The sequence below is a fragment of the Vidua macroura genome, chromosome 1 (assembly GCF_024509145.1).
Source record: "Vidua macroura isolate BioBank_ID:100142 chromosome 1, ASM2450914v1, whole genome shotgun sequence".
In the NCBI taxonomy this organism is placed as follows: domain Eukaryota; kingdom Metazoa; phylum Chordata; class Aves; order Passeriformes; family Viduidae; genus Vidua; species Vidua macroura.
The window spans coordinates 115,264,458-115,278,607 of record NC_071571.1 but is presented as its reverse complement, the minus strand read 5'-3'; the positions used below and the strand labels follow the sequence as shown (position 1 = coordinate 115,278,607).

Below are 14,150 nucleotides of genomic sequence, written 5' to 3'. Positions count from 1 at the left end.
CTCCCAATAACTAATTAATTCTCTAACACAATTGGATTATTAATGGAGTAGCTCTTCTACAGAAGTGACACCAAAAAAATGAAGACAGGTTATAGAAAAATGTACATGTCCAAAATTTTATTTTTTAGGTACAGAAAAAAAAAAAATTAATAACATACTTAAGGACTAAACATAGCCCTTAGTTCAGAAAGGTAATTTTCATACAATGTTATCATGAGTTCTTAATTTGCCTGTGTGGTAAAAATTGCTAACAAATGGTTGTTGACTGTAAATGCAATCCCTCCTTTTGACACATGCATTAACACACTATTGTAAAAGTTCAAAGCCGTTATTATTGAGTTCTCACTGCCACATTAATTATCCTCTGAACTGTATTTTGTTTCACTTGGGTTAATCTCCTACAAGTACCCAATCTTTACTTAACATATCCATTTAATATTCTATGAGCTCTGTTTACACTTATGGTTTTTTTTCAATAATTCTGCATTTAGTCCAGTTTCCACCAATACTACTGGTAATGTTCTATCCTCAGCCTATTTGTCTGCTATCACCTACACATGTCATTGTTTCTGAAGCTGAAATGTCTGGTGCTTGGAAGCTTCAGATTGAAGTTGATTCTAGCTCCTCCACTTAATTTAGAATAATTCCTAACCCTTAGGACAGTTTACCACAGCATATTGAATCCAGCTTAAAAAGCAAACTAACAAATAAGGAAAACAGCTCAAAAGATGAGGTGATAAACTAACCAAAAGCAGCAAAAGTAGTAGGTGAAGGAAATGGAGAGGACAGAACTTTTTTTACGCTATATAGCATATTCTGGGTATAATAAGCATAAAGCCTTGTGGAAAGAAATCTTTAAAATATTAAAATCTGACTTTAATAGCTCAATACTGTCCATTATAGAAAGACGTTCATGTTTTCAACATATTTAACTTAAAACCTGTTTTGACAGACACCTTGAAATGATAATTGATTTCGAATTGTTTCTACCTAGATAATTTTCCATCTGAGTATCTCAAAGTATATTACAAAAATAAGTCTTCATAATATCCATAGACTCGACTGCAAATATGTACTAGATAACTAAATAATAACATCTTCAGAAGTATGCTCAGCTTTCGAATATCTAAATTGAGCCTTTAAATATCCTTCTCTTTTAAGAAAAAATAATATAAAAAGCTCCACTCCAATTTAAGTAAAAGGGAGCTGCAGTTCTTAATTTCTGAAACACAGACTAAAGGCAACCAAAAGACAACCAAAATTATGCATACTGAAAAGCTGGGCTCCACTTGCTGTGGAGCTTGAGGTGAGTTGGGAAATAAGAAGCTGGGACATGAAGATCAGGTTTTACTTCAGCCACAAAATTTCTGCTTATGTTGATAAAAATCAACTACAAAAATGGTATCAGGAAATCAACTCAGAGCAAGAACCAGGAACTCAAACAATTTTTAAATCGCAGTTTTAAAATTGTTATTTCATCCACTTTTGCAAGAAATGGCAGAGAAAAAGTGTGGAACAACTACTGGGTGCATACATCAAAAACAGCTTTCTTCTATCTCTTTTTCTAAGTTTGATTACATATGACAAAGAAACATTGATGAAAAAAAATGAATAAAACAATCCTTCAGCTAATTCAGTTCATCTGGAGCTACTCCTACAAGATTAAGCAGGCATTTTCATGGAGATCTGTATTTTGGTGCTCTTCGTGGTTATACTATACATGAAGCATGAACGTTTGTAAACAGAAATACTGGTAGTGTACTTTAGGGTAAGAGAAAGAGAGAAGGTCAAAGGGTGGAAAAAGGTAGAAAAAAATTAAATTGTAAAGAAGAAAGGGAAATCTGTTTTTGATCTCATTACGAGGCCCTGTTAGGTCTTCCTCTGTGGCCTCACAAACATAACATTTCTCTGTCAGTGTTATGTCACAACTCCAGCAGGAAAGGCAGTAAATGTCCCCATCCAGCCTTGCCTAAGCATCAGTGCAGAAACCAATCAGGGAGACAAGAACTGACCCCTCACAGCTGGAAAGGGCAGTGGACTCAAATCTCCTAAAACCTGAGCAAATATTGTAATCACAAGGGGCATTTCTCCAGTACTATAAAACAAGGCTGAGTCTGCAATATTTGCTGGGGATATAAGCTTGTCATTGCTCATAAAGCAGATTTAAACAATGCTTGCCAACTGGGTCCACTAAGGGATTTTGGTGCCACTGCAGCCTAGCATCTGGTTTGCAATGAGCTCAAATGAGGAAGAACTCAGGCTGTGTGTGCTGGGGAGGTTCTAGACACAGCTAAAAGGCAGGAATGCAAGCCTTTAGGCAGCTTTTAAGTTGAACATTATGGTCCATTATGTTTAAGTTCCTCAAGTAACTTCATTAAGAATCACAGAATAACAATGTTTGGGGTGGGAAGGAACCTCTGGAGACCATCCAGTCCAAGTCCTCTGCTAAATCAAGTTCACAAAGCAAGTTGCACAGGATCACATTCAGGCATGTTTTGAATATCTACAGAGAAGGAGACTCCACAAACTTTTTGGGCAGCTTGCTCCACTGCTCTGTCACCCTCACAGTAAAAAAGCTTTCCTCACAAGGCTGTTAGGCCAAATTTTCTAGGTCATCTTTTCAGGTCTATATGCCTGAAGAACATCTAAATTCTGCTTTCAGAGCAAATTCCTATTATAGATCTGTCTCAGAGAAATATTTCCATATAAAGTGAGACTATAAAGGTTAGGGTTGAAGAATAATAAGAAAAGACACAACTGCATCCATACCCTTCCTTTAGATAAAAGCCCACACACATTTATAATGACAAAGCTTATCATTCCACACAAGCCACTATTACAATGTGAAAATATCAGCATAGTGGCTTTCATTGCTTTCTGTGCATGTGTAGATCTCTCTACAGATAACTGATGTCTGGTGCTTGATATTTAAAGGCACTTTCCTTGGTCCTGTAGGAAGCAATCCACAGATCCTATGTAATATCCATGGGAAAGCACCACTCAAAGAAGTTGGCAGGATCCTGGAATAGATCAGATGTTTACATGAAAACATCCCATTAAAGCAAGTAATGTTGAAAACTGTGGCAATGCTAACCTTCATTTTTTAGGGCAGAAACCAATCTGATATATAACTGCTGATAGAGATAAGGAAAACTGTCCATCCAACTGTAGGTTAATTCAATTTTTATTCACCATAAAACATCTGCATCTTTCTCTGGCACCATCCTTGGTACATCAGTCTCATCTAAGTCACACCTTCCAACTTTAGAAGAACAAAAAGTAGATACTCTCCCTGTCATATCATTGCCTGCTAAAATTCCTTTGAAAACCCCCCACAAAACAGTCTCGCTCCATGTGCTCCAACTCGTGACATCAAATCATTTGTGATTGATAACATTAACCACCCCCACTGATTATCCCTGCCAATCAAAAAGATTTATATGGCTCACCACACAGGTCTTTTACCATGAACATACTGAGCAACACAGGCTTGCTGTCAAAGGAAAGGTAATGAAAATAATAACATAATATAGCAATTATTTTATCTTGGGGGAAAAAGTACATTATAACCCATTTCAGCCATTCAGGCAGGGAAACAGAATGAGAAGGAGAGTGATAAGAAACCACTTCAGCAACCAGAGCCCACGGGGAGATGATAATTCATGTTATGGTTGTCAGAAAATTCAGGTAAAATCTCTTGGAAAAAATATATACCCAAGACCTATTATTTTTTAATTCTAAAATTTATGAAAAAATGTTTTAGAGTACTCTCTTTCCTGTCAGCTTATGCCATACTGATCTCTCACATTTTTATTTATCATTGTTCAGATGACTACTCACTGCAGTAAGAGTTTATCTAGCATTTTGTCTCTGTATCTAACATTTTTTGTGTGAATTTTCCCAGACATACAACACTTCTGTTTGCCTGCCTGCTTCTACAGTTTCTCAAGCAGTCACTTAGGAAATTATTCAAATAATTCCTCTTCTGTCAGTGGCTGAAAGGAAACAAACTGGAGTTAGGTACATAGTTAGGAGTATTAATTGATATTCCCATGCCTTTTCAGAATCTTCTTCCTTTTCTACATGCTCCCTCATGTAGCCTCCTTTTATTTTAAAAATCAGGTAAATCAAAGCAGATTTTTATAGCCTGTTTGCCCCTTCCACACCTATATCCACTTGACACAATGCATACAACTGACAACTGTGCTAAAATTGACAAAAAAGGCACCACTTTGTAAATATACTTTAGCAAACAAAAATTTCTTCTTGAAGTGCAAGTAAAAGAGCTATTGATTTTGTCTATGCCTGACAAATTCCTCCCAAACAACCTGTTTACTGAAAATGTAAGTCACTGTTGTGATTTATCTGCTATACATTAAAAGCTACATTAAAAAAGCTACATTAAAAGCTTATTGGAACAGAGAGACAGAAGAACAAGGTAACACCAAGTGACAGAGGAATTTATTTAATTTTAGTTTTATTAGAGCTTTTGTATCTTTGTGGCCAAGTCAGTTCTTATGGACAAATATTAATGACTAAGCCAGCTGACAAGGAGAATACTCTTCTGAACAAGTTAAACTGTGATGTAAATAACCTGAAGAATGAAGGAGGATAACTGAAGCTACAGATTATGCTGTAGCATTACACGTTCTTGCTTTCCCTCAAGAGATGTGGACATATAAACTGACCTTTCAGAAATAAACACTTTCTCTGATGTAAGTAACAGAAAATAAAAAACAAAAAACAACAAAAAAACAAACAAACAAACAAAACAAAACAAAAAAAACAAAAAAACAAAAAACAAAACCCTCATTTGGTTGCAAAGAACCTTCTGCAAGGTTATAACATTTAGAAACAAATTATGATGTGATGCATTTCTTTGAATTCATGGTATGTACATACAGTCATTTGTTCACAGCACCAGAGGACTCTAAAATAATAGCTATATATGGTGACATGAAAACCTCTGAAACACAAACCCCTGTAATCTTACCAATTTTCTACTCTTGGAAAAAGGTAAATATAAATTCTTCCCATATATAAGTTTCTAGAAAGCATTCTGTGTATAAAATATTAGTTTTCCTACTAAGCCGGTTGTGTGATCAGAAATCAGTTCTTAAGCAGTCCTTTGAAAATCTGAAAACTTATGTAACTGATAAATATTCTCTACAGAGAGAACGCTTGTTAATTATTAAAGTACAGTATCTTTCTTCTAAAGTACATCAGCATCTTTTACACATAGCTAAGGTTATTAGAATAAACTGAATACCAAATCTGATTTGTATGCAGACTTGTAAGGGATTTTTAAGAACATAGTAAAGCTTCACTCCTGTGTTTCAAAAAAAATATGAAAGGCACAGACTTCATCTGCATACCACTGTCTTCAGAAGAGAGAAGAAAAAATAAAGAAAAAAAAAAAAAAACAGGGAATGAAAGCAGTATAAAATTTTGAATATTTATTCTGATGAATATATTACCAAGGGTTTAAATGTGGTCATGCCATTTACAGGCTGGGCTGCCCCTTCTAATCCTGCTGAGAGGGAAAAAACCCACAACTTTATTTCCTGTTTCTGACAGCCCATAACCTTTCCTGAGACCTAAAGACACAGCAAGCAAAATAGTTAGTCAGTAGGATTTTAACTCAAGCACTGCAGTACCTCAATAAAAGAAATATGGCATTGCTGAGTGGCAGCATTTCGCTACACTAAGAGACAGATGGGGAGGATATGCAATAATCTTGTCTAGGAAATGGTTATGATTCATAAATTTGGACTCCATGTGACAAATTATCTGACAGATTTCAAAACAGTGAGAAAAACTGGTGTCAGATTGAGATATTATCACATCTTAGTGTGAAGTCCAGTGGCAGCTGGAATTATTGACCACATAACTACACCAAACTCCTACATTGCTACTGAACAAAAGTGTCAAAAACTACTATGTAGATCAAAAGTGTGAAAAGAAATGAACCTGTTTAAGTTTGGAGTTGAGCTAAGACGGATGATGTTTTTCTTAATTTGAACTACCTTGCTCGCCCTTCCAGTTTAGCGTGTCAGTCATGCTCAATGGTGAGCACCTGAAGAAGTCATCAGGATTTCTCACATGTAGGGCAGATACCCCTTTTTCCTTTTCTTTTTTCTTTTTTTTTTTACTTCTAAGAGTGTCGAGTTATTGCAGAAGTGAAGCTTATGAGCATAAGCAATGACATTTCTTTAGCAGATGATCCATACCTGTGAAAAATGTTTCCACAGGGCACCAGAGAAATTTCAACTGACCCTGGTCTCAGAATCCAACATCACCTTTACAACCTTGCTCCAACTACTTTGTTTTTTTCTGAATAAGAACAAGGAAGGATTAGGAAAATAATGGCTTCTTTGTACTACACATAAACAAATATAGCCAATCCATAGCATCATTTATCAGGGAATGGGATCCACTTAGGAACAGACATCTGTCCTGGACAATGCCACCAGGAAGGATAAGTAAGTAACTTGGTGTGTCCTCCTCCTTCTCTAGGTGTTTTCCCATAGAGCTAGGAAGTCTCAGTCAAACCCCCTTACTCTTTTGTGAGGGATATACTTAATTAGCTCAGTATTGCTTCAGCTATCCAGAAATAATTTTAAAGGGTAATTTCCAGTCCTTTTCTTTCCAATGATTCATCCTTCCTCTGGCCTTGTTAGCTACAGAAACTTGACAGTTCCCTTTCAGGCACTTTGTCTGCAACCTTTCAGACAAAATGACAGACACTGTGGGAACTCCCAAGCACTCTGAGCACCAAGGCAGCCTGCTCAAACCACCCTGCTGCAAGGCACAGGAGATGTCTCAGGGAGCTACTTCTTGCTATCCAGACACCACAAGATGGGCATCAGTAAGTCCTCCAGTCTCCTCCTGTTGTTCACTCAACTTCCCACCACACACTCTTCCCAGGGCTAACTCACAGGATTCCTTTACCCAGCTTCAGAAGCATGGCTATCTGAATCCTGCCAGACCAAAGGAACCTCAGCCAGAATTTTTTTTTAAGGAAATGATCCAGCTCCACAGATGCCAGATGAACGCTCTGATCTCTTACATCTGGTCACCAAGTCCTGCTATCCAGAGCAAAATCTGAAAGTCATGGCAAAGCCTGTGAAGTTTAGTGAATCAAAGGGATGCTCGAGGGCAGTGGTTACACACTCTCAGGCCAGGTTCAAAGGGCAATAGTTATCTATATCCTACTGGCTTATATACCTCTACAGAGGTCCTTACAGACTCTAAAAGCATCCACTTTCTTTTTTTCCTTTCAACGGGATAGAAACACCCTGTGTATTGCATCTTCCTTGTGCAATCCAGCCTGTGTATTGCATACCCCCCAGAGTCTACTACTAATAAGAGAGGTCTCTCACAGCACCTGCCTGGGAGAAGAGGGCTCCATAGTGTGGTTTCCATGGCCAAATATTGGCAAAAAGCAGAATACACCGGAAGCATGGATAAGGAAACATATCTGTATCTTTCTCAAGGCAGAATGGCATCAGTGATTGTATTTTACCATGAAATTAGCTGCCAACAAATGCCTAGTTCCTGCACTCTACTGTGGCAAGCAGATCCTCAGAGATTTCACTGGAATTTTAAAAGGTGGACACTGCTATCAGGAAGTCCATGAACAGCCAAACCACAGAGGGAAAAATAAAATCTTCAAAAAGGAGCCATTTGATGTTCCAAAGTTTTTTAGGGGGTAAAGTTACACCAATTTCAAAAGAAAAAAAATACAATTTTATTCAGAATTAATTGGCAGCTTAGCTGTTCCTGCAGCTCCCCTTTTTCACACTCAAGGAATAAAAACTGTTTTAGTAATTTTAGATTGCCTACTTCTAGAATTGTTCCATATCACATTAAAGACCTCATTCACTTCCCATTAGCACATTTTAGTTAAAATTAATACATAATAATTTTCAATGATCTGGCTTTCAGTATGTTTGTAAACAAAAAATTAATCTCAGAGAAAAAGCTTTGAAATTGTTAAAAGTTATTTTTACAGAATTAATCACTAAAACCACATTTTTACAAACTTTTTATTTAATTCAAGGATATTAAGAGCACTGAGACTGTCAGTTGTACTGCTCTTTCCTCAGGATGGCTTCCTTAAACAAGCAGTTGACACCATTGCCCCCAAAACCTTTGGCAATGGGACAAATAAAGGAAAATTGAAGACCTCAGGATTCAATTAATTTTAAGAGGAGACAAAAAACAACAAACATGAAAACAAAATGGTCACCAATTTCAGTAGCTTGAGAATCAGACACAAGCAAACTTTCTCCTCATTTTGTGATAAAGGACAGACACATTACTGTCATTTTTACTTGTGGGAGATTCAGTGCAACAAGTAACAGAAAATTTAAATGTAGTTACAGGACAGCTTTAAACAGGGGCAAAAGAAAAAAAAGAAGGAAGAATCTGAAAGCTAAGAAGAAACATAATGAGAGGCACTGAACAAAGGGTGACAGGTTTTGTCACCTGTTGGGATGGTGACCCCAGCACGTGTGCACTTGTGGTGCTCACACAGGCAGCTTAGCACAGTCTGTTCAGCTGTGTCAAAGAAGGAGTTAAGTCTCCAAACACAGGCAACTGGAAAACACTTTAGATCATCTTTCAGCCTAAATACCTTGAGCTATTTTCTCAAGGCAGTGCCAATGTTACACAGTGGAGTAAAAGTTCTGGACTATTAAGTGTCCGATTAGAGATACTGTTTCTAGAAAATTTCTACAGATCATGTTAGTTCTGACACCATGCTTATGTACAGAGTTTCTCGGGGTTTGATGTGACCTCTTCTCTTTGGGACTGATTATTAGCTGTAGCTGTCTCCAAAGGCTCTCCCTAATCAGGAATATATTTAGGGAATTAAAATGGAGCCACTTTAATCAATTATGAAGTGCTGATATGAAACATTCCATACTGCTAACCATATAATTTCTAAGTTTGTGGAAAACTGCAAATAAATACTACAAAGTTACTGACAGATAGACAATTTGATGGCTCTGTTTCACTAAAAAAAAAATTAAAAGTGTAACAGGCTAAACCATAAATAATGTCCTAACATGCCTCATCAGTTTAATATTCTGGTAGTCTTACACTGCTGCACATAAAACATGAAGAAAAGCTACATATGATCAAAAGAGACTCATCTAACTTTAAATATAGAGGACTAGGTGCTTTTGCAAGGAGGAAATCTCATGTTAAAAGACATTGTGCTTCATCAAAAAGCAAGCAGCCGGAGAGCTCTAAATCCCAGATGCCTCATCTGACAGAAGTGCTGTACAGTATTGGATCCCACCCTGCTCCACCCACAGCCCTCCCTGCTCTTTGTGTTCTCCAATACAGAGTCGTGACACCAGACCTTGTAAAACTCTCTTCTCTATCACTCAGCATGATCCACACTGTTTGACTTCTGTATGTATGAATATCAACATGAATTTCTAAGTACATTTTAAGCCACTGTACTTATTTTTCTATCTCTTCAGGGTAAGGACTAAACATTACACAAAACCCATCACATTCAGAAAGTCCTAAACTTAACTTGTGCTAAACAAGGTAGAAGGTAGAAGATAAAGAAGCATACAAACATTCAAGATTTGAAACAAAGAACTTTTTGTTCAAAATTCTTCTTCCCTTTCTAGTCATGTCTATGTTAATATGAGCACACCTGTAACCTTTAGTTAGCTTCACAAGTTTAGAAAATTAAATTTGTTACAATGAACCAAATACTCTGGAAAGTGAAAGGTACTTAGTTGTGGCATTCCAAGATCTTTGGTCAATTATCTAGCAGCACTTGGGCTCCTTGGTGCTTAAGGGCCACAAGTAGAACTGAGCTGTACTGGATACTGTGCTGACAGAGCAAAAGACAGACTTTGCCCAAAAGGATGAGACAGTTATTAAAAGTACCAGCATTAGACGTTTACAGTAATGACAAATTAAACTCCCTAACAAAGTAGTTGTGAAAAGTCCCAAGTGTTTCCAAAACAGAAGGATGACATAATTTCTTTCCATCCATCAGACAAGAAACACAGAAGGTATTTTCCACTGTTGCTTTAGTGCACTTACCCTACTGCATGACCTTCTCCAACACAACATCTATCTTCCAAAATTTTATGTGAAAGTTTTACCTCTTTATACACTATGCCTTCTGAACTCTGCACTTCTCAGGCAGCACTAAATGTATTTGCAGGGCATTCAGCCTCCATATGAATCTTTCCCAGAAATTTGCTAAAACTGAAGGAAAACTTTACTTCTGAAAACGATGATGTCATCTCCTTTTCCAGCAAGTGCCTTTCCCAACCCACTTCAGCACATCCTTTCCATAATGCACAGTATGTCACTTGTAGATGGTTTTGAGAACTGCTACTCAAAAGTTTGATTTAGAAGATGTTCCTTTAATACATCACGTATATAGAAAATGGATATGCATAGCAAGGAGATGACTGTTCGCAGCATTTGTACACATAAATCTCAAAACACGGCATCAGGGCGTTACAGGAAAGTAACTTCACTGACAGTGAAGTTCCCTGCTGGCGGCAACGGTGTGCTGGCCGCATGTGAGGAGACCAGGAGATGTGCATTACGGGGGTATGCCCACTTTTCCCCACCGCTTCCCTTATTTTACCGAGCCTCCGGCGTAGGTTTCCCAGGCGGTTCTGGGCACCTGGCGCGGCGCGGGCTGGAGGCAGCCGGGCGCCTCCCGGGGCGGTCACTCGTGCAGCACAGGACGCTGCGGGACCCGGCGGGGCTCCCCTCGGCACCCCGCGCTCGGTCAGCCCTGCGGGAGCCCGGTCACCCCGACGGCCCGGCGGGCCGGGGCGCGCTGTCCCGACGAGGGACCCCGAGGTGGGGCAGGCGGCCGCTCGCCGGGCGCAGTCCCGCCCGCGGCCGGGCGTGCTCCCCCGTGGCCAGGGGCTCAAGCCCCGGCCCCCGCACCGCCCTCGCCCTGCTCCTCACCTCCAGACCTGCCCCAGCTGCAGGATGTGGACGAGGGACTGCAGGAGCCAGATGCAGAAGGCGCAGGACGCGGACCGGCCGCCGCCAGCGCGGGGACCGGCGGCGCCGCTGCCGGCGGCGTTGCTGCTGCTGTTGCTGCTGCTGTTGGTGGCGTTGCCCTTGCTGGCGGTGGACGCCTGTCTCTGCGGCGTGCTGGGGCGAGCGGCGTCGATGTCCGCGGCCGCGGAGCCGCTGCTCACCAGCAGCTTGCTCTCGGCGGCGGGGCAGTGCCCGGCGGCGGCGGCGGCGGCGGCGCTGTCCTCGGTGCTGAAGTCGTGCGCGAACCAGCGAAAGCTGAAGACCTGCACGGAGAGGGAGCCCAGCAGCACGAAGAATAGGGTGAGCCCGAACCACCAGCGCTGGCCCCGCAGGTAGTAGTCGACCGCCAGCCAGATGTCGGTGCCCACGTCCGCGAAGTACACGGCTAGGGCGGCCAGGATCCAGAGGCAGTCCCACAGCGAGTAGCGCCGCTGCTCCCTGCCCAGCCGCAGGCACAAGGAGGACGAGCCCCCGCCCGAGCCCCGGGAGCCCCCGCCACCGCCCCCTCCGCCGTCTCCTCCTCTGCCGCCGCTGCAGCAGCAGCAGCACCGGGAGCCGCCGCCCGAGCCGTCCCCGCCGCCGCTGCAGCACCCGCCCCCGGGCGCCTCATCGTCGTCGCTGCCGCCGCCCGGCCCGGCGCCCGCGGGCAGCCCCGGGGCCAGCGCCTGCACGGAGCCCGAGTGCTCGGAGTTCTGCAGCGGCGTGAACGCCACCTCGCCTCCCTTCTTCATCTTCCGCCGCCCGTCCGACTTCGCGGCCATGATGCCTCCCTCAGCCCCGCTGGAGAGCGAGCGGGAGCAGCGAGGGCTCCTTTATCCCGCGCCTCCTCCTGCTCCTCCTCCTCCGCCTCCTGACTCCTGCCTCCCGCCCTGCGCCGCCGCGGACCCGCCGCTCACGACGTCCCCTGTCCCCGCTCCGCGCCGGGCTGCGCGCCCGCGGGCGGCTCCTCCGCGGCGGCCGCGTCCGCAGCGCCGCCTGTCTGTGGGGAGCCGCGCTCAGCCCGCCCGCCCCGCCGCCGCCTCCGCGGGGGCCGGCAGTGCCGGGGCCGCCGCCGCCGCGCTCTGCTCGAGCCGGGAGCAGGCAGGGCTGCGCTGCCCGGAGCAGCGCATCCCGCACTCGCCTCCCCGCCCGCCTCCGCCCGCACCCGCCGCCGCCACCACCCAGCTGACTGACGCCGGGAAAGAGGATGACCTCATCCCTCTTCCCTCGCTGCCACCGCCCCCCGCCCGGCACCGGCACCGGCACTGGCGCAGGGGCGGGGAAGGGGGCGCTCGGCGGCCGGGAGGGGGAGGGCGAGGCGCTGCCCCGAGGGTGCGGAGCACGGCCCTGCAGCGGCGGGGGGAGGCGGTGTCTCTTCTGCCCGGCCCGGGGAGGTGTGCACGGCGGCGGAGAGCGAGCGGGTCGGCGGGGAGAGGTGGGGTGTGGCCGGCTCGCCCCGGGGCCGGGGCTGCAGGAGCGGGGTTCGCGGCGCTGCCGCCGGCTCCGCTTCCGATCTCCGGTCTCCTCCGAACATTTTGGGTTGCGTCTGCCCCGCCGGCGGGGGGGTGGAGTGGCGGAACGCGGCTGGGTGCGGACGGGGCGGCCAGGAAGGCGGGGGTCCTCCCGGGCTTCTCCCTGCGAGCGGGCATTCTAGGGCTGGGGGGAGCCGCCGCTGCTGCCGCCCCAGCGCGGTGACTGGGGGCAGCTACGGGCGGCGATTCCCCGCCGTGCCCCCCGACGCGCGCAGCGGGACGAGCCCGCACCGCGGAGCCGCGCTGAGCGCCCGGCATGGCGAGTCCCGCGCGGGGCGGCGGCCGCTGTCCCGCCCGTCCCGTAGGAAGCGCTGCCGACGCTCCCCTAACTTTGTGAAACGCTGTTGCGAGCTGCAGTTCTCGGGTTGTGCCGTGACTCACGCTGCCTCAGAGGCGTTCGGGGGAAGGTGAGGAGACACCGTTTTATTCCGCCACCTGGAGAAATTGTATTTTAGGCGTAAAATTTACCAGGCGAACTCACGACGCCTTTCACCGCTCCCCGCCCCTTTCTTCGCAGCGCCGGCTGTTCACAGAGCGCGGTCGCTCCTCAGAGCTCACCCGAGTGTTTCGGCAGCACTTGCTGGCTCCGCCGGCAGTTCCCAGCTCGGGGCGGGGGAGCAGCTGAGGTCGGGAGCAGCTGTCCCGGGCGGAGCCGGCGCCACTCTCCGCCGCGAAACACAGACTCCCAGGGCGGCCCGTGGCAGCCGTCGCCCTCGGAGCCCGGCGGAGGACACAAGTGAACGGTGGCTACCCGGTCACGGGAGGCTACCAGCATCCGGCCTCCGAGAGTCACACGGGAATCACAGGGGTCGGGCTGCTGGCGGGGTAGGGTCGCATTGACCGCCCTCTCTGTCCTCCTGCTTCTTCAGCCATACGGGATGAGCAACTAATTGACCTCTTCACCCTTTTTATTTCTTTTTTTTAAGCCTCTGAAATATTTTATGATCATGCCCTCTTCCTTCTTAAAATAGAGCAGTGAGTTTGTTCAGCCACGTTGCTGGAATATCTTAATAGGAATGGCAGTGAGACTGATAGGGTAGTGTTATGTTAAGCTCTGTGACTAAATATAGTCCCTTTAACTTCATTAATTAAACAGAAGAAGTCATACGGACAGCTGAGAAATCTGCCTTCTAACTCTTAAATGTACTTGGTAAGTATAAAATTGCCTTTAGGAAATTAGCTTTTACTGATATATACCCCAGATTTCAAGAAAAGACTGCAGCATGCATTATAGTATTCAGAGTGCTGAACACACAAAAATCAAACTTTGGAAGTTGAAAAGCACGCATGAAACTAGTTTGACTAGTTATTTTGCATGTTATCACACAAGAATCTTTTAATTACATTGTCACATAATGGTTCTTAAAAAATACACATTTGCTATGCGTCTCTGTTACAATGGTGTAACTGCACTTTATATCTTTTCATTTTGGAACCCTGTATTTTATTCTCATTACAATCTACGTGATCTTTCTTGCCTGAGACTTGAAATACAAATTGCTTCTTTCTCAAGATATCTTTTAATAATTCAGTTAGCACCTATATATAATACAATATATTCACTTAAGGTCCCTTTCAACCCAAACCATTCTATGA

General features: G+C 44.6%; 1 protein-coding gene across 1 annotated transcript in view; it reads right to left on the bottom strand.

Annotated features, from left to right (window-relative positions):
• The window catches only part of XKR4 (XK related 4), a 211,027-nt gene extending 199,223 nt beyond the window's left edge, over positions 1–11,804 (bottom strand). Inside the window, exon 1 of the mRNA XM_053987489.1 lies at positions 10,966–11,804. Coding sequence (XP_053843464.1) covers positions 10,966–11,804 — 839 coding nt within the window. The remainder of the gene's footprint in view (positions 1–10,965) is intronic.
• Positions 11,805–14,150: the final 2,346 nt, after the last annotated feature.